This window comes from Lithobates pipiens, unplaced genomic scaffold (genome assembly GCF_037356315.1).
Source record: "Lithobates pipiens isolate NorthernLeopardFrog02 unplaced genomic scaffold, aLitPip1_a1.2 Scaffold_22, whole genome shotgun sequence".
NCBI lineage: Eukaryota > Metazoa > Chordata > Amphibia > Anura > Ranidae > Lithobates > Lithobates pipiens.
Window position 1 is genome coordinate 12,848,680 of NW_027507784.1, and position 25,748 is coordinate 12,874,427.

Below are 25,748 nucleotides of genomic sequence, written 5' to 3' on the forward strand. Positions count from 1 at the left end.
TTGGAGTAGAGATCAGTGTTCACTAAATGAAAGCCCAGCCCCCAACAGTTAGTAACGCCCCCTAGGAACACTTAACCCCTACATTGCCACCCACTGGTTAACCCCTTCACTGCCAGTGTCATTTACACAGGAATCAGTGCATTTGTATAGCAGTGATCGCTGTATAAATGACAATGGTCCCAAAAATGTGTCAAAAATGCCCGCCATAATGTTGCAGTCACAATAAAAATCGCTGATCACCGCCATTACTAGTAAAAAAAAAAAAATAATAATAAAAATGCCATTAAACTATCCCCTATTTTGTAAATGGTATAACATTTCCAATCAATAATCGCTTATTGCGATTTTTTTTTTTTTACCAAAAATATGTAGAAGAATACGTATTGGCCTAAGCTAAGGGAATTTATATATATATATATATATATATATATATATATATATATATATATATATATATATATATATAATTTTTTTTTTTTTTTGGGGGGGGGGGATATTTATTATAACAAAAAGTAAAAAACAATGTGTTTTTTTCAAAATTGATGCTCTATTTTTGTTTATAGCGTAAAAAAATAAAAACCGCAGGGGTGATCAAATACCACCAAAAGAAAGCTCTATTTGTGGGAAAAAAAGGACGTCAACTTTGTTTGGGAGCCACGTCGCACGACCGCGCAATTGTCAGTTAAAGTGACGCAGTGCCGAATCGCAAAAAGTGGTCTGGTCTTTGGCCAGCAAAATTGTCCGGACTGAAGTGGTTAAAAAATATATATTTACTTTTTCAAAATAGCCAAAAATGAAAAAACGTTCTGTAGACGAAACGTGGCTAAACGTGAGTTACCGCGTCTTAGCCACGTTTAGAAGTATTTGGCGCTTAAAATGCCTCTAAACTTAGCGTCTGAACTAATTTTGTTTGCTTTCCAAAAAAAAGGCTTCGAAACGACTATAAACGACCCCTGTGTACATGTACTGATAAGATAACATAGAGGAGAGTTCAGGGGCAGTTGAAAAAAAAATGACAAACTGCCCCTTAAACATCCGTTTACCAGCAGCCGTGTACAGGAGGCCTTACAATCAAAGAATGAAAAACGGCTTTTGTTACAAAACAGCGGAGGCCACAGCTCCTGCGTCTCTTCCGGTTTCGGCAATCAGTCACCCAGCTCCGCTCCAATGCGTGTCGTCACAGTCACGTGACATCCCCAGGGGATACGTGTGGGATACTGCACATGTACAGTAGTTTGTTATTTTGAATCTGTTGCACCTTTTGTAAGACGTTTGAGTTTAATTTCAGTTTATGGTATTAGGGGGGTGCAACAGTGCCATGGTTTTCATTTATGGAATTGGATGTGGGAACAAATTTATACTGTTTGCACCCGTTTGTACCTAATCTTCTGAGAAGTTAGCACGGGGAACACTTTTATTGAGTTTGGCATGTTGGCCATATTCAATATTGAGATGGCCCGTCATTTGCAGCTATAACAGCTTCACCTCTTATGACCTTGTCCCGGCACTGCCCATATGTTGGATTAGAAACCCCCCCCATCCTATCTTCATAAGGGGAGGGGCTCTGTATTTCAGCAGATGAGAAGTGGGCAGGGCTAACACTGTTTGGGATTCCAGCAGAGCATAGGCAGTGTGTTGTCAGCTCACTAGAGGAAGTTAGGAGCTCACTGGGTTTCTGATTGACCAATCGGTCTTTTTCATCACTTACAGTGTTTTCAATGAAACAAAGTATGAGGAAATGTGCAGGCATTGCCAAGGTGGACTAATTTTTTTTGTTTCTTCATTTTTTCCACATATATACTACTATTATTGTTATTATTATTGTCCTGGCCTCGCCCCCCCCCCCCCCAGTACTCCTGGAGTCTATGGGTAGCTATCCAGGCAGATAACCTTTTCCTGTGCACACAATAATTGACTGCTGTTTCTTGTCTGTGTCTTTTATTGGCACGTTGCAGATTTTAATATACACGTGGTATGCGGTAAAACTGAAAACAACAAGAATAATATAACATTACCATACAATAGTAAAAATCATATAAAATAATAACTAAAATGGCTAACTCCTTTCCCTGATAGCCTGTGGAGGAGGAAAATTAATATTGCTTACCTCCGATGCCATGGATGGGGAGATATAACGTCTAGGCTGCTGCCATGAGATTGAACATGTTCATCCCTGTGGTTGTTTCACTTCCTGACTAAAGAGGATATGATGATTTTTACATCACTTCCTAAGTAGCTAGATAATTTCTCCCATAAACAATATTAATGTTTGGCCAGTAGGTGGCGCAAGCATAACAGCTAACCTAGAACAAACATAATTTATAGCTTAACCACTTCCCGACCAGCGCACGACGATGTACGTCGACAGAATGGCACGGGCAGGCATATTGGCGTACAGGTACGTCCAATATTCGATGCTGCCCTGCCATCGGGAGCGCGCCGCTGGCGGCATGCTCCTGCGCTGGTCGGGACCCCGTGAGTCCGGTCGCGGGACTCGCTGCGGGCATCCCTGCGATCGTCTCACGGAGCGGCCGAATGGAGGAAATGCTGTTGTAAGCAGCATTTCTCCATTCTGCCTAGCAACTAGTGACGCTGATCTCTGCTCCATGTGATTGGAGCAGAGATCAGTGTTCACTAAATGAAAGCCCAACCCCCCACAGTTAGTAACACACCCCTAGGAACACTTAACCCCTACACTGCCACCCACTGGTTAACCCTTTCACTGCCAGTGTCATTTACACAGGAATCACTGCATTTATATAGCAGTGATTACTGTATAAATGACAATGGTCCCAAAAAAATGTCTCAAAAATGTCCGATGTGTCCCCCACAATGTCGCAGTCACAATAAAAATCGCTGATCGCCGCCATTACTAGTAAAAAAAAAAGATAAAAAATTATTAATAAAAATGCTATAAAACTATCCCTATTTTGTAAACGCTATAACTTTTGCGCAAACCAATCAATAATCGCTTATTGCGATTTTTTTACCAAAAATATGTAGAAGAATACGTATCGGCCTAAACTGAGGGAAAAAAATGTTTTTTTATATATTTTTGGGGGTTATTTATTATAACAAAAAGTAAAAAATAATGCCTTTTTTTCAAAATTGTCGCTCTATTTTTGTTTATAGCGCAAAAAATAAAAACCGCAGGGGTGATCAAATACCACCAAAAGAAAGCTCTATTTGTGGGAAAAAAAAGGACGTCAATTTTGTTTGGGAGCCACGTCGCACGACCGCGCAATTGTCAGTTAAAGCGACGCAGTGCCGAATGGCAAAAAGTGGTCTGGTCTATGACCAGCAAATTGGTCCGGTCTGCAAGTGGTTAATAATGCAACAACACAATATACAAATTAAATGACAAGGTGAATTCTCTTTTCTGAACCTTAGGAGAGAGAAAGGTATCCTGGAGACATAACAATTATTATTATTATTATTATTAATTATCTCTGGTTAATTTTATTCAGCCTTCGGTGTAGGTCAGACGCCTTTTTACCTGGATAATGACAAATCCTGTATGTTCTATTCACAGGAAAGAGGAAAGTCATTGTGGTGATTGATGATCTGGATAACAACAGCGATGAGGAGAAGACCCGAATCCTGATGGCTCAGCCCACAATTCACAGAATGGCCCATGAACTCTTCCTCTTCCCCCCAGGGGCAAAACTCGACAACGACACCAACCATGTGAACATCTCCAACAAACGGAGGATAAGGGAAATCATTCAAGGTAGGAAGGTTTCTCCATCATAGCTGGAATTCCTGGAAAGATCCAACTACCAATAGCAGTGGTGGTCAGACTATCCGTGGTGGGATCCCACTAAGGTTGCCACCTGTCCAGGATTCACCCGGACAGTTCGGGTTTGGAATCATGTGTCCGGGTTTCAAACTGCCTGAAACCCGGACACATTATTCAGGCTGGACTATGGCCTCCCAGCAGGGTTGCTGACTCCAGTTGCCTAAGCTAAGAGTGTCTGTTACACTCTTTCACACTGCCCAAAGCCAGCACTAACAGATCCCCAACATACAGATGGGAGAGGAGAGAGGGCTCGATCTGCTCCTCTTGCCCCCTTGCCTACCCCGCTGTGTCTGCCTACACTCCAATCCCTGGCACTGTGCCTCATAAAAGGAAAGTGGGGCCTGTAAATTTGAAGTCTAGCAGCCTCAGATACATCAGGATGAGAGGTGCTGACTGTCAAGAGGTGAGTGAGCTCACCATCCATCACTGTCTGTGACTGAAGTCCCACGTTATCTCTCCTGCCTCTGAGTGAGTACACTGAGGTAATTCAGGGTTCTCGGAGCACCCCTTATATCACAGTTCCCCTTTACACCAAAGGCCACAGTGTTCCCCCTTACATCAGAGTCCTCTCCGTACATCAGAGTACTCAGTATTCCCCCTTACATCATGGTTCCCAGAGCATCCCTTATGTTGGAGTCCCCAGAGTTCCCCCTTACATTAGAGTCTGCAGAGTCCCACCTTACAGTGAAAGGGAAGTGTTCGGGTTTGACTTGAAGAAAAGGTGGCAACCCTAGATCCCACACCCCAGTGGGCAGTTTCCCAAAAATCAATGTTTGTGAGTCTTCTCTTACTTTAACATCCCACATTCCACCTGGAGGCCATCTGAAAATAACCCAAATGTGATATGCTTGAGAGCCCTAAAATTGACTGTAGGGTTTCCTTGGGGGTCCTCATTCACGGGGCGCACATCTCTGATCTAGACCAGCCGTTGCCTCTTCTGGACAGGCTTTACATTCTTCACAGAGATGTGTAGCTTCTTATGACCCCCCGTACACATAAGTGGAAATTCACGCCAGCAAAAGTCGAATGTGAGCTTTTGGTCGGAAATTCCGACAGTGTGTACGGCTCCATCGGACTTTTGCTGGAGGAATTCCCACCAGCAAAAGATTGAGAGCAGGTTCTCTATTTCCCCCCCCCCCCCTTCGGATCGTCTGTAGCAATTCCAACGCGCAAAATTCCGACGCATGCTCGGAAGCATTGAACTTAATTTCCTCGGCTCGTCGTAGTGTTGCACGTCACCGCGTTCTTGGCGGTCAAAAGTTCAGAGAACTTTGGTGTGACCCGTGTGTATGCAAACCAAGCTTGAGCGGAATTCCATCGGAAAAACCATCCAAGATTTTTCAGACGGAATTCCGCTCCAGCTTGGCTTGCATACACACAATCACACAGCAGTTCTCTGAACTTTTGACCGCCAAGAACGCGGTGACGTACAACACTACGACGAGCCGAGGAAATTAACTTCAATGCTTCCGAGCATGCGTCAGAATTTTGCGCATTGGAATTGCTACAGACGATCCGAAATTCCGCTCGTGTGTACTGGGGCATTAGTCTTCTTAGAATTTTTATTTCTGCCATTTGCGTTTTTTTCCCCCAAGGGAATAAAGGGTAATAGAGGGCCAATAGGTGTCATGGGCATACTTAAAGAGGAAGTAAGTTACTTCCTCTTTGTCTCCCTGCAAAAGTAAAGCATAATGGACTACTATGCATCGCATCGCATCGCCCATATTAGCTCTTCTAGAAGAATGGTCAAACATTCCCATAGACACCCTCCTAAACCTTGTGGACGGCCTTCCCAGAAGAGGTGAAGCTGTTATAGCTGCAAAGGGCGGGGCCAACTCAATATTGAACCCTACAGACTAAAGCCCTTGTACACACTTCAATTCGATTTTCTGCAGATTGTTGTTTTTCAGATTTACCAAAACCATATAATATGGAGGTCAAGCCTTAAGAGTTTCAATTTGTATGCAGTCAGGCAGGTCCTGTTCTGCTCTGTGAGGAGTGACAGGTAGTGAGTTTCTATTAGCTAGGAATCACTATCGGTCATTTCCTCTAGTCAGTCCCCTCCCCCTACAGTTAGAAACACACACAGGGAACACATTTAACCCCTTGATCGCCCCCCCCCCTAGTGTTAACCCCTTCCCTGCCAGTGACATTTACACAGGAATCAATGCATTTGTATAGCACCGATCGCTGTATAAATGACAATGGTCCCAAAAATGTGTCAAAAGTGTCCGATGTGTCCGCCGCAATGTCGCAGTCCTGATAAAAATCAGATCACCGCCCCCCCCTCCCATGACTGGTAAAATTTAATAATAATAATAAAAATTCTATAAATCTATCCCCTATTTTGTAGACGCTATACCTTTTGCGCAAACCAATGAATATATACTGGTATATATATTGGTGAAAAAAAAATATTTAGAAGAATACATATTGGCCTAAACTGAGAAAAAATGAGCTTTTAAAAAAATGGGGATATTTATTATAGCAAAATTACAATATATATATATATATATATATCTATATAAAATATTTATTTTTTATTTATTTTTTTAGCGTTTTAGCTTGAAAAAATTTAAATGTAAAAAAAAAAAAAAAAAAAAAAAAAAAGATTTAAAAAAAATCTTTTTTTTTTGTTTAAAGCACAAAAAAAATAAAAACCACGGAGGTGATCAAATACCACCAAAAGAACGCTCTATTTGTGGGAAAAAAGGACGTCAGTTTTGTTTGGGTGCAACGTCGCACGACCGCGCAATTGTCAGTTAAAGCGGCGTAGTGTCGAATCGCAAAAAAAATGACCTGGTCATTCAGCAGCCAAATCTTCCGTGGCTGAAGTGGTTAAAGGATCTGCTACTGATGGCTTGGTGCCAGATACCACAGCATACCTTTTCCAAAATACCCCCCTTTCATCCCTACTGGCATAACCCCCACCCCTCAAAAAAAAATAAAAAATTACTCTCTTATGACAAATCTCCCCCCCCCTTAACCACAAACACCCCATACCCCCCCCCCCCCTTCTAGCACAAATCCTCCTCCCCATCTCCCCTTCCCAACACAGATCCCCCTAAATCACCTTTCCTAGCACCCCTCTTAGCACCACTGCGGGAGCTTCGATCTCAGGTAAGTAATTCATAATGAGCTAGTATATGAGTAGTAGTATATGAGCTATGCATACTAGCTCATTATGCCTTTGTCTTGCTGGGTTTTTTCTTCTTCTTCTTTTTTTTTTTTTTTTTTCTTTTAGGCTTTACAACCACTTTAAGGATAAATATGGTGATGGAGAACTCCCACTTGGAGGGCTGCCGGCTGTCGGCTCTTGGTATATCACTCAGGGTTCCAGTTAGCATGTGGGAATGAAATAAATGCCTCCCATAGTGTAAAGTCGTATATGAACAACTGAAGCTTTATTAGAAGACAATTGTAAGCTTACCTAAAATTGTAGTTACAAGCGAATTTGAAATATAACGGCGGCGTTACAGACACCTTGCGCACCACTTCCGGCCACGCTCTACCCGTTACATCACGTGACTTCATCAGGGGGAGCAGCATGATGTAACGCGTAGGGCGTGGCCGGAAAGGGAGCAGCAGCCCGGAAGTAATTTGAGAGGCATCTGTAACGCTGCTGTTTTATTTCAAATATGTTTTTTACAATATTGGATGTTCTGGGACTACACCCTAAATTCTTACTTCCTGTTGCCCTCAAATTCCTCCCACCCAATCTCCTTGTGGCACTCCTCCACCTCACATGACACCATGGTGCCCAGAGCAGAAGCCCCTCCTGCCCATCCCTCATGCTAGCCCTGAGCCCACCCCTTGTCCCAGCCCTGAGACCAAGTTTTGTCCCAGCCCTGAGCCCCCCCTTGTCCAAGCCCTGAGCCCCCCCCTTGTCCCAGCCTGAGCCCCCCCTTGTCCCAGCCCTGAGCCCAAGCCTTGTCCCAGCCTTGAGCCCAAGCCTTGCCCAAGCCCTGAGCCCAAGCCTTGCCCAAGCCCTGAGCCCAAGCCTTGTCCCAGCCCTGAGCCCAAGCCTTGTCCCAGCCCTGAGCCCAAGCCTTGTCCCAGCCGTGAGCCCAAGCCTTGTCCCAGCCGTGAGCCCAAGCCTTGTCCCAGCCCTGAGCCCAAGCCTTGTCCCAGCCCTGAGCCCAAGCCTTGTCCCAGCCCTGAGCCCAAGCCTTGTCCCAGCCCTGAGCCCAAGCCTTGTCCCAGACCTGAGCCCAAACCTTGTCCCAGCCCTGAGCCCAAGCCTTGTCCCAGCCCTGAGCCCAAGCCTTGCCCAAGCCTTGTCCCAGCCCTGCGCCCAAGCCTTGTCCCAGCCCTGAGCCCAAGCCTTGTCCCAGCCGTGAGCCCAACCCTTGTTCCAGCCCTGAGCCCAATCCTTGTCCCAGCCGTGAGCCCAACCCTTGTCCCAGCCCTGCGCCCAACCCTTGTCCCAGCCCTGCGCCCAACCCTTGTCCCAGCCCTGAGCCCAGGCTTTGTCCCAGCCCTGAGCCCAAGCTTTGTCCCAGCCCTGTGCCCAAGCTTTGTCCCAGCCCTGAGCCCAAGCTTTGTCCCTGCCCTGAGCCCAACCCTTGTCCTAGCCCTGAGCACAAACCTTGTCCCAGCCCTGAGCACAAACCTTGTCCCAGCCCTGAGCACAAACCTTGTCCCAGCCCTGAGCCCAAACCTTGTCCCAGCCCTGAGCCCAAACCTTGTCCCAGCCCTGAGCCCAAGCCTTGTCCCAGCCCTGAGCCCAAGCCTTGTCCCAGCCCTGAGCCCAAGCCTTGTCCCAGCCCTGCGCCCAAGCCTTGTCCCAGCCCTGAGCCCAAGCCTTGTCCCAGCCTTGAGCCCAAGCCTTGCCCAAGCCCTGAGCCCAAGCCTTGCCCAAGCCCTGAGCCCAAGCCTTGTCCCAGCCCTGAGCCCAAGCCTTGTCCCAGCCCTGAGCCCAAGCCTTGTCCCAGCCGTGAGCCCAAGCCTTGTCCCAGCCGTGAGCCCAAGCCTTGTCCCAGCCCTGAGCCCAAGCCTTGTCCCAGCCCTGAGCCCAAGCCTTGTCCCAGCCCTGAGCCCAAGCCTTGTCCCAGACCTGAGCCCAAACCTTGTCCCAGCCCTGAGCCCAAGCCTTGTCCCAGCCCTGAGCCCAAGCCTTGTCCCAGCCCTGAGCCCAAGCCTTGTCCCAGCCCTGCGCCCAAGCCTTGTCCCAGCCCTGAGCCCAAGCCTTGTCCCAGCCGTGAGCCTAACCCTTGTTCCAGCCCTGAGCCCAATCCTTGTCCCAGCCGTGAGCCCAACCCTTGTCCCAGCCCTGCGCCCAACCCTTGTCCCAGCCCTGAGCCCAGGCTTTGTCCCAGCCCTGAGCCCAAGCTTTGTCCCAGCCCTGAGCCCAAGCTTTGTCCCAGCCCTGAGCCCAAGCTTTGTCCCAGCCCTGAGCCCAAGCTTTGTCCCTGCCCTGAGCCCAACCCTTGTCCCAACCCTGAGCACAAACCTTGTCCCAGCCCTGAGCACAAACCTTGTCCCAGCCCTGAGCCCAAACCTTGTCCCAGCCCTGAGCCCAAACCTTGTCCCAGCCCTGAGCCCAAGCCTTGTCCCAGCCCTGAGCCCAAGCCTTGTCCCAGCCCTGAGCCCAAGCCTTGTCCCAGCCCTGCGCCCAAGCCTTGTCCCAGCCCTGAGCCCAAGCCTTGTCCCAGCCGTGAGCCCAACCCTTGTTCCAGCCCTGAGCACAATCCTTGTCCCAGCCGTGAGCCCAACCCTTGTCCCAGCCCTGCGCCCAACCCTTGTCCCAGCCCTGCGCCCAACCCTTGTCCCAGCCCTGAGCCCAGGCTTTGTCCCAGCCCTGAGCCCAAGCTTTGTCCCAGCCCTGAGCCCAAGCTTTGTCCCAGCCCTGAGCCCAAGCTTTGTCCCAGCCCTGAGCCCAAGCTTTGTCCCTGCCCTGAGCCCAACCCTTGTCCCAACCCTGAGCACAAACCTTGTCCCAGCCCTGAGCACAAACCTTGTCCCAGCCCTGAGCCCAAACCTTGTCCCAGCCCTGAGCCCAAACCTTGTCCCAGCCCTGAGCCCAAGCCTTGTCCCAGCCCTGAGCCCAAGCCTTGTCCCAGCCCTGAGCCCAAGCCTTGTCCCAGCCCTGCGCCCAAGCCTTGTCCCAGCCCTGAGCCCAAGCCTTGTCCCAGCCGTGAGCCCAACCCTTGTTCCAGCCCTGAGCACAATCCTTGTCCCAGCCGTGAGCCCAACCCTTGTCCCAGACCTGAGCCCACCCCTTGTCCCAGCCCTGAGCACAAACCTTGTCCCAGCCCTGAGCCCAAACCTTGTCCCAGCCCTGAGCCCAAACCTTGTCCCAGCCCTGAGCCCAAACCTTGTCCCAGCCCTGAGCCCAACCCTTGTCCCAGGCCTGAGCCCAAACCTTGTCCCAGGCCTGAGCCCAAACCTTGTCCCAGGCCTGAGCCCAAACCTTGTCCCAGGCCTGAGCCCAAACCTTGTCCCAGGCCTGAGCCCAAACCTTGTCCCAGGCCTGAGCCCAAACCTTGTCCCAGGCCTGAGCCCACCCCTTGTCCCAGCCCTGAGCCCAAGCCTTGCCCAAGCCCTGAGCCCAAGCCTTGCCCAAGCCCTGAGCCCAAGCCTTGTCCCAGCCCTGAGCCCAAGCCTTGTCCCAGCCCTGAGCCCAAGCCATGTCCCAGCCCTGTGCCCAAACCTTGTCCCAGCCCTGAGCCCAAGCCTTGTCCCAGCCCTGAGCCCAGGCTTTGTCCCAGCCCTGAGCCCAAGCTTTGTCCCAGCCCTGAGCCCAAGCTTTGTCCCAGCCCTGAGCCCAAACCTTGTCCCAGCCCTGAGCCCAAACCTTGTCCCAGCCCTGAGCCCAAACCTTGTCCCAGCCCTGAGCCCAAACCTTGTCCCAGCCCTGAGCCCAAACCTTGTCCCAGCCCTGAGCCCAAACCTTGTCCCAGCCCTGAGCCCAATCCTTGTCCCAGGCCTGAGCCCAATCCTTGTCCCAGGCCTGAGCCCAATCCTTGTCCCAGGCCTGAGCCCAATCCTTGTCCCAGGCCTGAGCCCAATCCTTGTCCCAGGCCTGAGCCCAATCCTTGTCCCAGGCCTGAGCCCAATCCTTGTCCCAGGCCTGAGCCCAAGCCTTGTCCCAGCCCTGCGCCCAAGCCTTGTCCCAGCCCTGCGCCCAAGCCTTGTCCCAGCCCTGAGCCCAAGCCTTGTCCCAGCCCTGAGCCCAAGCCATGTCCCAGCCCTGTGCCCAAACCTTGTCCCAGCCCTGAGCCCAAGCCTTGTCCCAGCCCTGAGCCCAGGCTTTGTCCCAGCCCTGAGCCCAAGCTTTGTCCCAGCCCTGAGCCCAAGCTTTGTCCCAGCCCTGAGCCCAAGCTTTGTCCCAGCCCTGAGCCCAAGCTTTGTCCCAGCCCTGAGCCCAGGCTTTGTCCCAGCCCTGAGCCCAGGCTTTGTCCCAGCCCTGAGCCCAAGCTTTGTCCCAGCCCTGAGCCCAAGCTTTGTCCCAGCCCTGAGCCCAAGCTTTGTCCAAGCCCTGAGCCCACCCCTTGTCCCAGCCCTGAGAACAAACCTTGTCCCAGCCCTGAGCACAAACCTTGTCCCAGCCCTGAGCCCAAACCTTGTCCCAGCCCTGAGCCCAAACCTTGTCCCAGCCCTGAGCCCAAACCTTGTCCCAGCCCTGAGCCCAAACCTTGTCCCAGCCCTGAGCCCAAACCTTGTCCCAGCCCTGAGCCCAATCCTTGTCCCAGCCCTGAGCCCAATCCTTGTCCCAGCCCTGAGCCCAAACCTTGTCCCAGGCCTGAGCCCAAACCTTGTCCCAGGCCTGAGCCCAAACCTTGTCCCAGGCCTGAGCCCAAACCTTGTCCCAGGCCTGAGCCCAATCCTTGTCCCAGGCCTGAGCCCAATTCTTGTCCCAGGCCTGAGCCCAATTCTTGTCCCAGGCCTGAGCCCAATCCTTGTCCCAGGCCTGAGCCCAATCCTTGTCCCAGGCCTGAGCCCAATCCTTGTCCCAGGCCTGAGCCCAATCCTTGTCCCAGGCCTGAGCCCAATCCTTGTCCCAGCCCTGAGCCCAAGCTTTGTCCCAGCCCTGAGCCCAAGCTTTGTCCCAGCCCTGAGCCCAAGCTTTGTCCCAGCCCTGAGCCCAAGCTTTGTCCCAGCCCTGAGCCCAAACCTTGTCCCAGCCCTGAGCCCAAACCTTGTCCCAGCCCTGAGCCCAAACCTTGTCCCAGCCCTGAGCCCACCCCTTGTCCCAGCCCTGAGCACAAACCTTGTCCCAGCCCTGAGCCCAAACCTTGTCCCAGCCCTGAGCCCAAACCTTGTCCCAGCCCTGAGCCCAATCCTTGTCCCAGCCCTGAGCCCAACCCTTGTCCCAGCCCTGAGCCCAACCCTTGTCCCAGGCCTGAGCCCAAACCTTGTCCCAGGCCTGAGCCCAAACCTTATCCCAGGCCTGAGCCCAAACCTTGTCCCAGGCCTGAGCCCAAACCTTGTCCCAGGCCTGAGCCCACCCCTTGTCCCAGGCCTGAGCCCAAGCCTTGCCCAAGCCCTGAGCCCAAGCCTTGTCCCAGCCCTGAGCCCAGGCTTTGTCCCAGCCCTGAGCCCAAGCTTTGTCCCAGCCCTGAGCCCAAGCTTTGTCCCAGCCCTGAGCCCAAACCTTGTCCCAGCCCTGAGCCCAAACCTTGTCCCAGCCCTGAGCCCAAACCTTGTCCCAGCCCTGAGCCCAAACCTTGTCCCAGCCCTGAGCCCAAACCTTGTCCCAGCCCTGAGCCCAAACCTTGTCCCAGCCCTGAGCCCAAACCTTGTCCCAGCCCTGAGCCCAATCGTTGTCCCAGGCCTGAGCCCAATCCTTGTCCCAGGCCTGAGCCCAATCCTTGTCCCAGGCCTGAGCCCAATCCTTGTCCCAGGCCTGAGCCCAATCCTTGTCCCAGGCCTGAGCCCAATCCTTGTCCCAGGCCTGAGCCCAAGCCTTGTCCCAGCCCTGCGCCCAAGCCTTGCCCAAGCCCTGAGCCCAAGCCTTGCCCAAGCCCTGAGCCCAAGCCTTGTCCCAGCCCTGAGCCCAAGCCTTGTCCCAGCCCTGAGCCCAAGCCATGTCCCAGCCCTGTGCCCAAACCTTGTCCCAGCCCTGAGCCCAAGCCTTGTCCCAGCCCTGAGCCCAAGCTTTGTCCCAGCCATGAGCCCAAGCTTTGTCCCAGCCCTGAGCCCAAGCTTTGTCCCAGCCCTGAGCCCAAGCTTTGTCCCAGCCCTGAGCCCAAGCTTTGTCCCAGCCCTGAGCCCAAGCTTTGTCCCAGCCCTGAGCCCAGGCTTTGTCCCAGCCCTGAGCCCAAGCTTTGTCCCAGCCCTGAGCCCAAGCTTTGTCCCAGCCCTGAGCCCAAGCTTTGTCCCAGCCCTGAGCCCAAACCTTGTCCCAGCCCTGAGCCCAAACCTTGTCCCAGCCCTGAGTCCAATCCTTGTCCCAGGCCTGAGCCCAATCCTTGTCCCAGGCCTGAGCCCAATCCTTGTCCCAGGCCTGAGCCCAATCCTTGTCCCAGGCCTGAGCCCAATACTTGTCCCAGGCCTGAGCCCAATCCTTGTCCCAGGCCTGAGCCCAATCCTTGTCCCAGGCCTGAGCCCAATCCTTGTCCCAGGCCTGAGCCCAATCCTTGTCCCAGGCCTGAGCCCAAGCCTTGTCCCAGCCCTGCGCCCAAGCCTTGTCCCAGCCCTGCGCCCAAGCCTTGTCCCAGCCCTGAGCCCAAGCCTTGTCCCAGCCCTGAGCCCAAGCCATGTCCCAGCCCTGTGCCCAAACCTTGTCCCAGCCCTGAGCCCAAGCCTTGTCCCAGCCCTGAGCCCAGGCTTTGTCCCAGCCCTGAGCCCAAGCTTTGTCCCAGCCCTGAGCCCAAGCTTTGTCCCAGCCCTGAGCCCAAGCTTTGTCCCAGCCCTGAGCCCAAGCTTTGTCCCAGCCCTGAGCCCAGGCTTTGTCCCAGCCCTGAGCCCAGGCTTTGTCCCAGCCCTGAGCCCAAGCTTTGTCCCAGCCCTGAGCCCAAGCTTTGTCCCAGCCCTGAGCCCAAGCTTTGTCCCAGCCCTGAGCCCAAACCTTGTCCCAGGCCTGAGCCCAAACCTTGTCCCAGGCCTGAGCCCAATCCTTGTCCCAGGCCTGAGCCCAATTCTTGTCCCAGGCCTGAGCCCAATTCTTGTCCCAGGCCTGAGCCCAATCCTTGTCCCAGGCCTGAGCCCAATCCTTGTCCCAGGCCTGAGCCCAATCCTTGTCCCAGGCCTGAGCCCAATCCTTGTCCCAGGCCTGAGCCCAATCCTTGTCCCAGCCCTGAGCCCAAGCTTTGTCCCAGCCCTGAGCCCAAGCTTTGTCCCAGCCCTGAGCCCAAGCTTTGTCCCAGCCCTGAGCCCAAGCTTTGTCCCAGCCCTGAGCCCAAGCTTTGTCCCAGCCCTGAGCCCAAACCTTGTCCCAGCCCTGAGCCCAAACCTTGTCCCAGCCCTGAGCCCAAACCTTGTCCCAGCCCTGAGCCCAAACCTTGTCCCAGCCCTGAGCCCAAACCTTGTCCCAGCCCTGAGCCCAAACCTTGTCCCAGCCCTGAGCCCAAACCTTGTCCCAGCCCTGAGCCCAAACCTCGTCCCAGGCCTAAGCCCAAACCTTGTCCCAGGCCTGAGCCCCCCCCCCTATCCCAGCCTTAAGCCCACCCCTTGTCCCAGCCTTGAGCCCAAGTATTTTCCCAGCCCCGAGCCCACCCCTTGTCCCAGCCCTGAGCCCACCCCTTGTCCCAGCCCTGAGCCCATGCTTGTTTATTGACCATGGTAGTGAAGACATGAAATCCCCCTATGTAAGGGTTTAGGCAAGGAGGTTGTAGATGTGTGGTTTGTAGTAATTCTACTATTCGGAGATGGTGGTTGTATGTCTTTGTTTTGATTTTACATTGTGTAATAAACAAGAACATAATAACTATTGGTCTATGTTGTGATTTGCACAATGGTTGAAAGTTGTCACTTCTATAGGAGACATAAAAATTGGGCTCCAGTTTTGTTGACGATCCCACAATGATATACAATGTACATTTTATTCCTGGTGATGCATTTGCCTGAAATGCAGATTTTTGTTTTAACAGCAGCCCGGCCACCTAGATCATCGAGCAACACAGATTGTACAATAGTAAGTACCTTTTTTTTTTTTCTTTTTTTTTAGTACCCGCCGATACCAATTACCGATACCTACCACAACTGTTTTGTCTATACTTCAGCTGTCAGCAATGGTACAAAGTATTAAAAGTTATTTACAAATTAAATAAATGTGTATGTATGTATTATTGTGTATATATATATATTGGGGTTTTTTTTGAGCTTTTTTTTATGTGAAACGTGTAAATATATGCTAAAGGTATAAAAATATTGATTAACAAAGCAAAAAAAAAAAAAGTTTTAGTTATTAAAAGTTTATCAAATAGAAGTGAAGAAAAATAAATCAGCAGGAAAATAATAATTAAATGATGACCACTTGCTTACAGGGCACTTTTACCCCCTTCCTGCCCAGGCCAATTTTTATCTCTCAGCACTCTCTCACACTTTGAATGACAATTGCGCGGTCATACGACATCTGTACCCAAATACAATTTTTATCTTTTTTTTTCCACACAAATAGAGTTTTCTTTTGGTGGTATTTAATCGGCACTTTTATTTTTTTGCTAAGCATTTTTTATATTTTGTTAAAAAATTTTGCAAGCAGGTAATTTTTTTTCTCCTTCACTGATTGACACTGATGAGGTGACTCCAGTGGGCACTGATAGGCAGCACTGGTGGACACTGATAGGTGGCACTAGTGGGCACTGATCAGAAAGCAATGATGAGGTGACACCGGTGGGCACAGATCAGGAGGCATTGATTAGGATGCACTGGTGGTGGGCACTGACAGGCAGCACTGATGGACACTGATAGGTGGCACTAGTGGGCACTGATCAGAAGGCATTGATGAGGTGACACCGGTGGGCACTGATCAGGAGGCATTGATGAGGTGACACCGGTGGGCAGTGGGAAGATCTAACAGGGCAGTTGTATAGAAATTGAACGGTAGATTTTCTTCTTGTCAACCGCAGGGGACATACATGGATCAACATTTGTCCGGTCCCTGCTGAACTGGCAGAATTTCGATCCGTGTATTGGTAGCGCTCATGTAATAGTGTGTGGGCACCGCTCAGTCCTGGAGTACTGTGATGATAAAAAATAGAAAGAGGTAATTCGCTGTCGCACCCCTCACCCGGCCTGAGTGGTGAGCAAGTAAAAGCAACCTCGGCTCGATTCATCCAGACCATGTTACATAGTTAGTAAGGTTGAATAAAGACACCAGTTCGACCTGAGTGACCGCCCACAATTGTCCCCATCCCCGCGTCCCATCTAGATGCCCATCCACTATATTATTTTTTATATACACACATATATATATATATATATATATATATATTTATTTAATATACCCATGTAGTGCAATCAATCTACGCAGCGCTCCACACACACCCACACCGGTGCCCACAATCCAAGGTCCCCAACTCACACCCATACACCAGGGACAATTTTGGACAGAAGCCAATTAACCTCCCAGCACGTCTTTGGCGTATGGGAGGAAACCGGAGTAAACCCACGCAGGCACAAGGAGAACATGCAAACTCCAGGCAGGTAGTGTCGTGGTTTTGATTTGAACCAGCGACACTTTTTACTGCTAGGCCAGAGTGCTACCCACTACACCACTGTGCTGCGCAAACATGCTTCAACATGTTTCGCCCCCCCCCCCCCCCCCTCCACCCGGGGGCTTACTTAAGGAGCCTAGCATGTATGCAAAATATGGCCCCTAGGGGGTGTGTAAAATATGATGGACTAGGTTCACAGGAAGTGGGTAGAATGCCCAAAGAGGACTGCTGGAGCTGGAGCGAGGAGGAAACCGGGGATGGCACTGGAGCACAGAGAGGGCAAGTAGAGTTTTGACAACATAGGGAGGGAGGATTCAAAATGAAAGCTGGTGTTCCATTTCAATGGTTTGGAGTAGATGATGTTTCTGAAGCTTTGTTTTGTTTGTTTATCTCTTTGCGAACCAGCAACCCTTTTTACTGCTAGGAGAGAGTGCTACCCACTGCACCATTGTGCTGCCCAAACATGCTCCAACATGTTTCGCCCCGCCCCCCATGGGGGGCTTACTTAGACCCCATTCTCACCTGAGCGTTTTGTAGCTTGAAGCCTGAAGCTACAAAACGCTAGAGGGGAAAAAATCTATTATTCTCAATGGAGATGGTTCACATCTCTTCTCCATGTCGCCTGAAGCCGAGCGCCTGAAGCTCCGGACCCTTTTTTTTTTTTTGTCGCTCGAATCGAGCAGATTTGGGCGTTTTTCTTCTTTTAAAATTGGTGACCTTTTGCCCTGCACAAAATCGCGGTAAAAACACAGAGAATCGCGGTAAAAAATGCTGCAAAATCGCAGTAAATTTTCCACGATTTTCTGCTTGAAAACGCTACGCTCAGGTGTGAATGCAGCCTAAAGTAGACATGTGCAAAAGGAAAAAATTTGTTTAGTTTCGTTTCGTTTTAATTCGTTAATTCATTAATTTTGTTTAGTTATATTCGTTAACTTCCTTAAATTCGTTTTTCGGATTTCGTTTAGTTTTCTACCGAATTCGAAAAATCGGCCACATTCGAAAATATTTCAACGAAATTCGAATTTATTTCTACCGGATTCAAAATGATTTCAACATGATTCAACATTATTTCAACCACATTCGAAAATATTTTGTGACCCTACTTTAGGGCCATGTATCTCGGGGTCACTTGGTGCTAGAAACTCCAAATGTGTATATGTTGTAGTGCTAGTAATATTGTGTTTGCATACCAAATTTGGGGTTTCTAGCTATAAGTGACCCCGAGATATGTGGCCCCAAAATCGGGTCGCAAAATGTTATTAGTTAATAGAGCAGAGTGACATTTTGTGACCCGATTTTGGGGCCACATATCTCAAACCCCAAATTTGGTATGCAAACACAATAATACTAGCACTACAACATATCCAAATTTGAAGTGTCTAGCACCAAGTGACCCCGATATACATGGCCCTAAAGTCGGGTCACAAAATATTTTCGAATGCGGTTGAAATAATGTTGAATCATGCTGAAATCATTTCGAATGCAGTTTAAATAATGTCGAATCATGTCGAATTCATTCGAATTCATTCGTTATATTTCTTTCGTATTCGTTGTAATTCGTTATTTTTTTAAGATGCAAAATTCGGCCGAATTTTGATTCGTTACGAAACGAATTGCACAAGCCTAGCCTAAAGGAGCCTAGCATGTATGCAAAACATGGCCTCTAGGTAGTGAATAGAATATGATGGACTAGGTTTACAGGAAGTGGGCAGAATGCCCAAAGAGGACTGCTGGAGCTGTACCGAGGAGGAAACCGGGGATGTCACTGGAGCACAGAGAGGGTAAGTAGAATTTGGACAACATAAGGAGGGAGGAATAAAAATAAAGCTGGAGTTCCATTTCAATGGTGTAGAGTAGATGATGTTTCTGAAGCTCTGTTTGGCCTTCTTGGCTTTATACCTCTTTGGATGCAGAAGGACCTGTTGGCATACATTGGCATTGTGGGCAAATCAGGTTAAGCTCAGCAGTTTGCTGCATATGTACCGACTAGCATCAGTAACACCCATCAACATACAGATTTATAGAGATTGTACAATCAGAGTGTAATGTGTGCTCATCCTTATTTATATATTAGAATAGAGGTTTTGGGGGTCCGGTCCCCAACCAAGACCCACCAGAAAAGAGGAGCACTTGGACTATCTCGGTACAGCTTAAGGTACAAAATGAGTATATGAACAAACTTAACAATTTGAACAATATATTAATACAAAAAAGAGAAGAACAATCAATTTATGAAATGACAGACGATGTGTTATTTCGACTAGTTTCACGGTTTAAGCGCTTCATCAGGAAATACAAGGGATACATCTGAAAAATATGTAGAAAAAACATTTATCATGTAGTAGGGCTGTTACTGATTAAAATTTTCGTGTTCGATTAATCGTTTTTTTCTTTTTTTAATCAATTAATCAACTAATTTCGATTAATTATAACGCACATACAGATCCAACTACTTTTTTAGCTGATCTCCTTGCATTGCAACTCTGCATTAGTCAGTGGTAAATGTGGGATACACTATATATACAATCACCCCACACTAGTAATGCCGCGTACACACGATCGGAATTCCGGACAGAAAAAGACCGATGAGAGCTTTTCATCGGAAAATGCGATTGTGTGTACGCTCCATCGGAATTTAGCTGTCCGAATTTCCGCCAGAAAAAAATTGATAGCATGTTCTCAATTTTCCCAATGGAAATTCCGATCGTGTGTATGCAATTCCGACACGCCAAAAATTACGCATGTTCAGATTCGACTACAAGACGGAAGCTATTGGCTACTGGCTATTGAACTTCCTTTTTCTAGTCCCTTCGTACGCTTTGTACGTCACCGCGTTATAAACGATGGGAATTTGGTGTGACCGTGTGTAGGCAAGACTGCTTGAGCCGAATTCCATTGGGAAAACCATCAGAGCTTGTTCCAACAAGAATTCCGATCGTGTGTACGCAGCATTCGTTTCCACAATCCATGACTTAACCTCTCAGTTTACACAAATACGTTTTAAATTCAAACTGTAGCACTGATGTAAGTCATTATTTTTTCCACAGTAGAGTGACAATCCCTCCACCTCCGGTCTAATCACTCTCACCTTATGGTACGGACCCCTGTGCAAACAGGTGGTCATGCAAGCGGGTATGAAAAGGGTTAACATGGACCATAAACTTCTCTCACGTCTCCTTAGATCTCAGCAAGGACGCCGGGTCATGGGTAGAAAGAAAAGATCGCAGTGCTCACCGCTTAAGTACAGAGGCGGCTCTAGGCTTTGTGAGGCCTTAGGCAAAACTTAAACATGAGGCCCCACTTATGCCCATAATAGGACAAATAATTCAAGCGATAAAAATTAACAGTATAAGAAGGGTACAGGGGAGGGCAATTGGACACAGTACAGGGGGGGGGGGCAAATGGACAAAGTACGGGGGGGCAAGTGGACACAGTACAGGGGGCAGGAGGGTACAGTACAGGGGGAGGGTAAGTGGACACAGTACAGGGGGCTTGACGGTACAGTACAGGGGGAGGGTAAGTGGATCCAGTACAGGGGGTAGGAGGGTACAGTACAGGGAGAGGGTAAGTGGACAAAGTACAGGGGGAGGGTAAGTGGACACAGTACAGGGGGAGGGTAAGTGGGCACAGTACAGGGGGAGGGTAAGTGGACACAGTACAGGGGGAGGGTAAGTGGACACAGTACAGGGGGAGGGTAAGTGGACACAGTACAGGGGGAGGGTAAGTGGACACAGTACAGGGGGAGGGTAAGTGGACACAGTACAGGGGCAGGAGGGTACAGTACAGGGGGAGGGTAAGTGGACAAAGTACAGGGATAAGGTAAGTGGACAAAGTACAGGGGGCAGGAGGGTACAGTACAGGGGAAGGGTAAGTGGACACAGTACAGAGGGCAGGAGGGTACAGTACAGGGGAAGGGTAAGTGGACAAAGTACAGGGATAAGGCAAGTGGACAAAGTACAGGGGGCAGGAGGGTACAGTACAGGGGAAGGGTAAGTGGACACAGTACAGAGGCAGGAGGGTACAGCAATGTATAATACGGAGCTGCTCTCGCAGATCCTAGCTATTCTGACAAGCTGTGACTGGGGAAAGAAAGAAAAGAACATCCATCATATAAGTGTGTACCACAGTAAAATGTTATATAGTGTGATAGATATCAAGAATAATTAATATATGTACATTCCAAAGTGTTGGTACAATAAATAATAAGCATAAAACATACAAGTCACACAAAAAAATCCAACAAAACTGTGCTGTGATAAACTTGAGCAGACCCACTGCAAACTATTTGCTCGGACTTCAGTGGACCATCACCAAAACAAAGCACATTCCATTTGCTTACCAAAAAAATTAGACTCCTTAAAGAGGAAGTAAACCCTGATGAGTTTACTTCCTCTTTCATTCCCTGCAAAGGTAAAGCATAATGGACTACTATGCATCGCATCGCATCGCATCGCATAGTAGCCCATTATGTGTCACTTACCTGACACAGGAGCCAGCGAAGTCGCCGCTGTCCCCTGTAGTCCGGCGCATCCATCTTGCTGGTGGCGTCTCGCAGCTCCGCCGCTGTCATTCGGCGAAGCCGCGATGACGTCACTCCCGCGCATGCGCACGGGAGTCGACGCGCGGCAGCTCCATTCTTGGAAATGCCGCGCTCAGTGCGCCTGCGCGCCGCTGTCTGCGGCGCATGCGCCGTAGACAGCGGTGCCCGTTTCCGGGCAAATATCTCCTAAACCATATAGGTTTAGGAGATATTGCTTGGACCTACAGGTAAGCCTTAATCTAGGCTTACCTGTACGTCAAAGTGGTTTGTAAGGGTTTACAACCACTTTAAAGTGGTTCTGCACCTAAAAAAAAATATTAAAAGCCAGCAGCTACTAATATTGCAGCTGCTGACTTTTAATAAAATCACACTTACCTGTCCCAGGGTCCAGCGATGTCGGCGGCAGATGACGAGCGATCGCTCGTCTCGCTGCTGCCCCCGCCGCCATCCTCTGTCAGGGAATCGGGAAGTGAAACATCGCGGCTTCACTGCCCGGTTCCCTACTGCGCATGCGCGAGTCGCACTGCGCGTCTCTTCTGTTCCTCCGCTGTGTCCTGGGAACTGTGTGTTTCCCAGAACACAATGGGGGTGGCGGGCGTCTGCGGGGGTCTGCGGCGGTCTACCCGGAAGTGGGTGCAGATACCTGGATTATACAGGTAAATGCACCCCCCTCCCCCTGAAAGGTGCCGATTGTGGCACCGGAGGGGGGGGGAGGGATCAGATTAGCAGAACTTCCCCTTTAGGGTGAAGAACTGCTTTAAACTTATGAGGTCACATGTACTTGTCATCTGCTGGATATTTACAACCACTTCACTCAAAAATAACACTGCAGGCATAGTAGCTTGGTCCGGTACCAACCAGAGGCAACCCCGTAAATGCAAAGAGTAAAGCAATACCAGGACAAGGGTGGCACAGTGGTGTAGTGGTTAGCACTCTCACCTAACAGTAAGAAGGGTCACTGGTTCAAATCCCAACCATGACACTACCTGCCTGGAGTTTGCATGTTCTCCCTGTGCCTGTGTGGGTTTCCTCCACGTACTCCCTTAATCCTCCCATGCTCCAAAGACATGCAGGTAGGTTAATTGGCCTCTGTCCAAAATTGGCCCTAGTATATGAATGGGGACCTTGGATTGTGGGCTCCTTGAGGGTAGGGACTGATATGAGTGTGCAACATACAGGGATAGGGACAATTGTAGACACCTCACTCTGGATGGACTGGTGTCTTTATTCAACCTTACTAACTATGAAAGTAAACAATTTGTTGCTTTATCCTAGTAAAGTTTGCTGTAAATACATTACTTTAATAAAGCAATGTCCTGGTAATGCATACAGTATGTTTACATTCTTTGCATACATGGGTTTGCTGTGCTTGGTACCTGACCAGGCAGAGTGGGGAAAAGATGCTCCTGGGAGAAAGTTACTAGAACTGTCACTTTTTGAGTGAATTGGTTGTAAATATCCCACAGATGACAAGTGCATGTAACTTCAAAAATGTAAGGAGTCACATTTTTTGGTAAGCAAATGGTACAGTATGTGCTTTGCTTTGATGATGGTACACCGAAGTCTGTGCAAACAGCTTGCAGTGGATATGCACAAGATTATCACAGCACAATTGGAGAGTGTGTGTGTATATTTAGGCACTTTCACATGAAGGATCCAATCGGGTCCACCTGTCAGTTTTTCAGGCAGACCTGATCAGACCCTCTATTCTCCTCTATGGAGCGGTGGATGGACTTTTGTCCGTTTTACACCCGCCTATCTTCAATCCGACCCAACAAAAACAAACTGAAGGGGGATCCATTCCCCCTTGTCTTGGCTGATCAGGATGAATGTCAGATGGGTATAAACAGACAGGCGGTCGGTTTACACCTGACTGCCCATAGAGCAGTATGGACTGTGTCTGCTTGGCATAAGTGGCGCAGATGCAGACCTGTTAACCTCTTGCTCTGCTCAGAGGGTAGTCAGCAGACAGACTCCCTGCTGAGCAAAGCACAGTCTGTCCCATGTGAAAGGGGCCTAATTGATGTTTTGTCCCATCACCCTTTCTCTCTAACTGCCCCATCTCTCTTATTACCTCGCTCTGTCCTTATATCCTCTTCTTTGCCCCATCTATACCTCCTCTATCTCTCTCTAGATGTCCCTATTATGTACATGCAGCAGGCTGTGTGTAATCAGTACAGTCCAGCATGATACAGCACCTTACCTCTACCTTCCTCTGAGGATCCATGCCATTATTGCTACTGTGTTTGATGGCCCCTCCCCCTGGTCTCACTCAGCCCCTCCCCCTCCTCTCACTTACCTCCAGTTCATCAATGAGTATGCTGGAATGGAGGCGGTTCTGGTACCACCCACGTGGGAGGGGATTCTATTGGAGAGAAGCAGCAACTGATCGATGTGCTGAAAAGAAAGTCCAGCATTTGCCTTTCATGTGGGAGGAGGAGGGGCCGTGGAAGCCGATGAAAGTGAGTGTGGAGGCTGAAGCTCGCAGTGCTCAGCCCTGCATGTTACCGGTCCGATGTCTGCATTGCTGAGCAGGGCGGTGCCAGCACACTTGAGGGACCATCAGCTTCAGTGACCCCCCTCTCCTGCCCCCCTAAGGAGGTCTTATACTAGCGCCAGCAGCCAGCCCTGCTGAGTGGCTCTATCTGTGATCTGGAGCTGTCAGCCTCAGAGGCGGCTCTCTAATTAGACAGATCAGATGGCCGCGAGGCCCCTCCCAGTGCGGGGCCTAAGGCAACCGCCTAATATGCCTAATTAGAGAGCCGCCTCTGCTTAAGTATAAGATTTAATTTTTTGTGTTCAAAACACAAACTAATCACATAAAGATGATAAAAACACAGCATGTAAATTGCATTAGTTCCGTAGGGCCGCAGCGGGTGACGTCATGCGTAGCTCCTCCCACGTACGTGTTAAGTTCAATCAGAACTTCAACGTCACCGGACTCCTCCCCCCTTCCCTTTGTTAGCAAACGGAGACACTTGGGGAAGGGGGGAGGAGTCCAGTGACGTTGATGTCCGTGACGTCACCGGATCTCTGACGGAACTCCCTGAAGACCCAGAAGCCAGATGAGAGGTGAGTACCGATCAAAAGGATTTTGATTGATCAAAAAAAAATGAATCGATTAATCGAGGAATTCATCTTTCATTTCCACAGCCCTATAACATAGTGACAATGATATTGCCATAAACATTACAATTCAATTCAGGTGTCCTTTGGGGAATTGGAGATAAGAAAAAATAATAAGCAGCTGCTTACCCAAACCCCAGTGCCATTCCGGGCATAAGTCTCACCCGGCCAAGCCTCCTGCGCCGACTGGGGGAGGCAATTTATCCAAGGCCAAGGGAGTACAGTCTGGATAAAATACACTTAATTGCCGAAGAATAACGATGAATCGTGCCGGTAGAAAACCGACAGATTACGTGATAAATGTGATTTGTACCCAACTCTAACCTGTACCGAGATAGTCCAAGTGCTCCTCTTTTCTGGTGGGTCTTGGTTGGGGACCAGACCCCCCAAAACCTCTATTCTATTTAAATCTGGATGAAGGTACACTATGTATTTATCACTTTTCAATGTATATTTTGTGAGGCCACTCATTCCTTATTTATATATTAAAATTATATTTTATATATATTTTATATTTTATAATATATTTTATTATTTTTTATATTATATCTTAATATCTTAATATATATAGATATAGATATATATCTATATATATATATATATATATATATATAATATATTTTAAAAAAAACATAATAATATTGACACAAGATATTCATATTGTACTTCCTCCTTTTCTTTTTCAGAGCTGTGGCTTGAGGATGAAACTGGTAGTAATCGCCATAGTTCTTCTTCTATATTCCCTTGCAATCATTTTGTATAATAAGTGGTTTTTGCAGTGGTGAAAGGTCCCTCTGAAGGTATTCCCCCCCCCCATGTACATAGTACTGGCCCCCATAGTAACCCATTGGGCTTTTTATAGATTTTCCAGTCTGTCATCTCTATATACACACCAGTAAAGCGAGAGGCAGGGAAAGTATGGCTCCAGATGGACTCGGAGTGTAGGGTATTGGCAAACTGGTTTGGAAGTGGACCTGCAACATTTTTATTACTTGATATTGTAGCCTTGTGATGAACATGTGGCTTTTTAATTTACTCCTTGGGTCACCAGTCACTAGGGGAACATGGATGCAACTTGAGGTGAGAAGATCAACCTAATAATCCGGTGTGGTCGAATCATTCTTAAAGGGGTTGTAAAGGTTCATTTTTTATTTTCTAAATAGGTTCCTTTAAGCTAGTGCATTGTTGGTTCACTTATCTTTTCCTTTGATTTCCCTTCTAAATGTTTTTTTTCTTTGTTTTCTTTATCTGAATTTCTCACTTCCTGTTCTTCCTCAGTAAGCTGTTCTGGCTGACTAAACACCGCTCGGATGATGGTGTGAAGTTTACTGAGGAGAAACAGGAAGTGAGAAATTCAGACAAAGAAAAAAAAAAACATTTAGAAGGGAAATCAAAGGAAAAATTAAGTGAACCAACAATGCACTAGCTTAAAAGGGTTGTAAAGGTTTTTTTTGTTTTTTTTTTCTAAATAGGTTCCTTTAAGCTAGTGCATTGTTGGTTCACTTAACTTTTTCCTTCGATTTCCCTTCTAAATGTTTTTTTTTTCTTTGTCTGAATTTCTCACTTCCTGTTCCTCCTCTGTAAGCTGTTCTGGCTGACTAAACACCACTCGGATGATGGTGAGAAGTTTACTGAGGAGAAACAGGAAGTGAGAAATTCAGACAAAAAAAAAAAAAAAAAT

General features: G+C 48.9%; 1 protein-coding gene across 1 annotated transcript in view; it reads left to right on the plus strand.

Annotated features, from left to right (window-relative positions):
• The window catches only part of LOC143925339 (uncharacterized), a 33,120-nt gene extending 7,737 nt beyond the window's left edge, over nt 1-25,383 (plus strand). Inside the window, exons 3-5 of the mRNA XM_077449914.1 lie at nt 3,533-3,730; nt 14,833-14,876; nt 24,754-25,383. Of these exons, the coding sequence (XP_077306040.1) occupies nt 3,533-3,730; nt 14,833-14,876; nt 24,754-24,852 (341 nt within the window). The 3' untranslated portion in view covers nt 24,853-25,383. The remainder of the gene's footprint in view (nt 1-3,532; nt 3,731-14,832; nt 14,877-24,753) is intronic.
• Nucleotides 25,384-25,748: the final 365 nt, after the last annotated feature.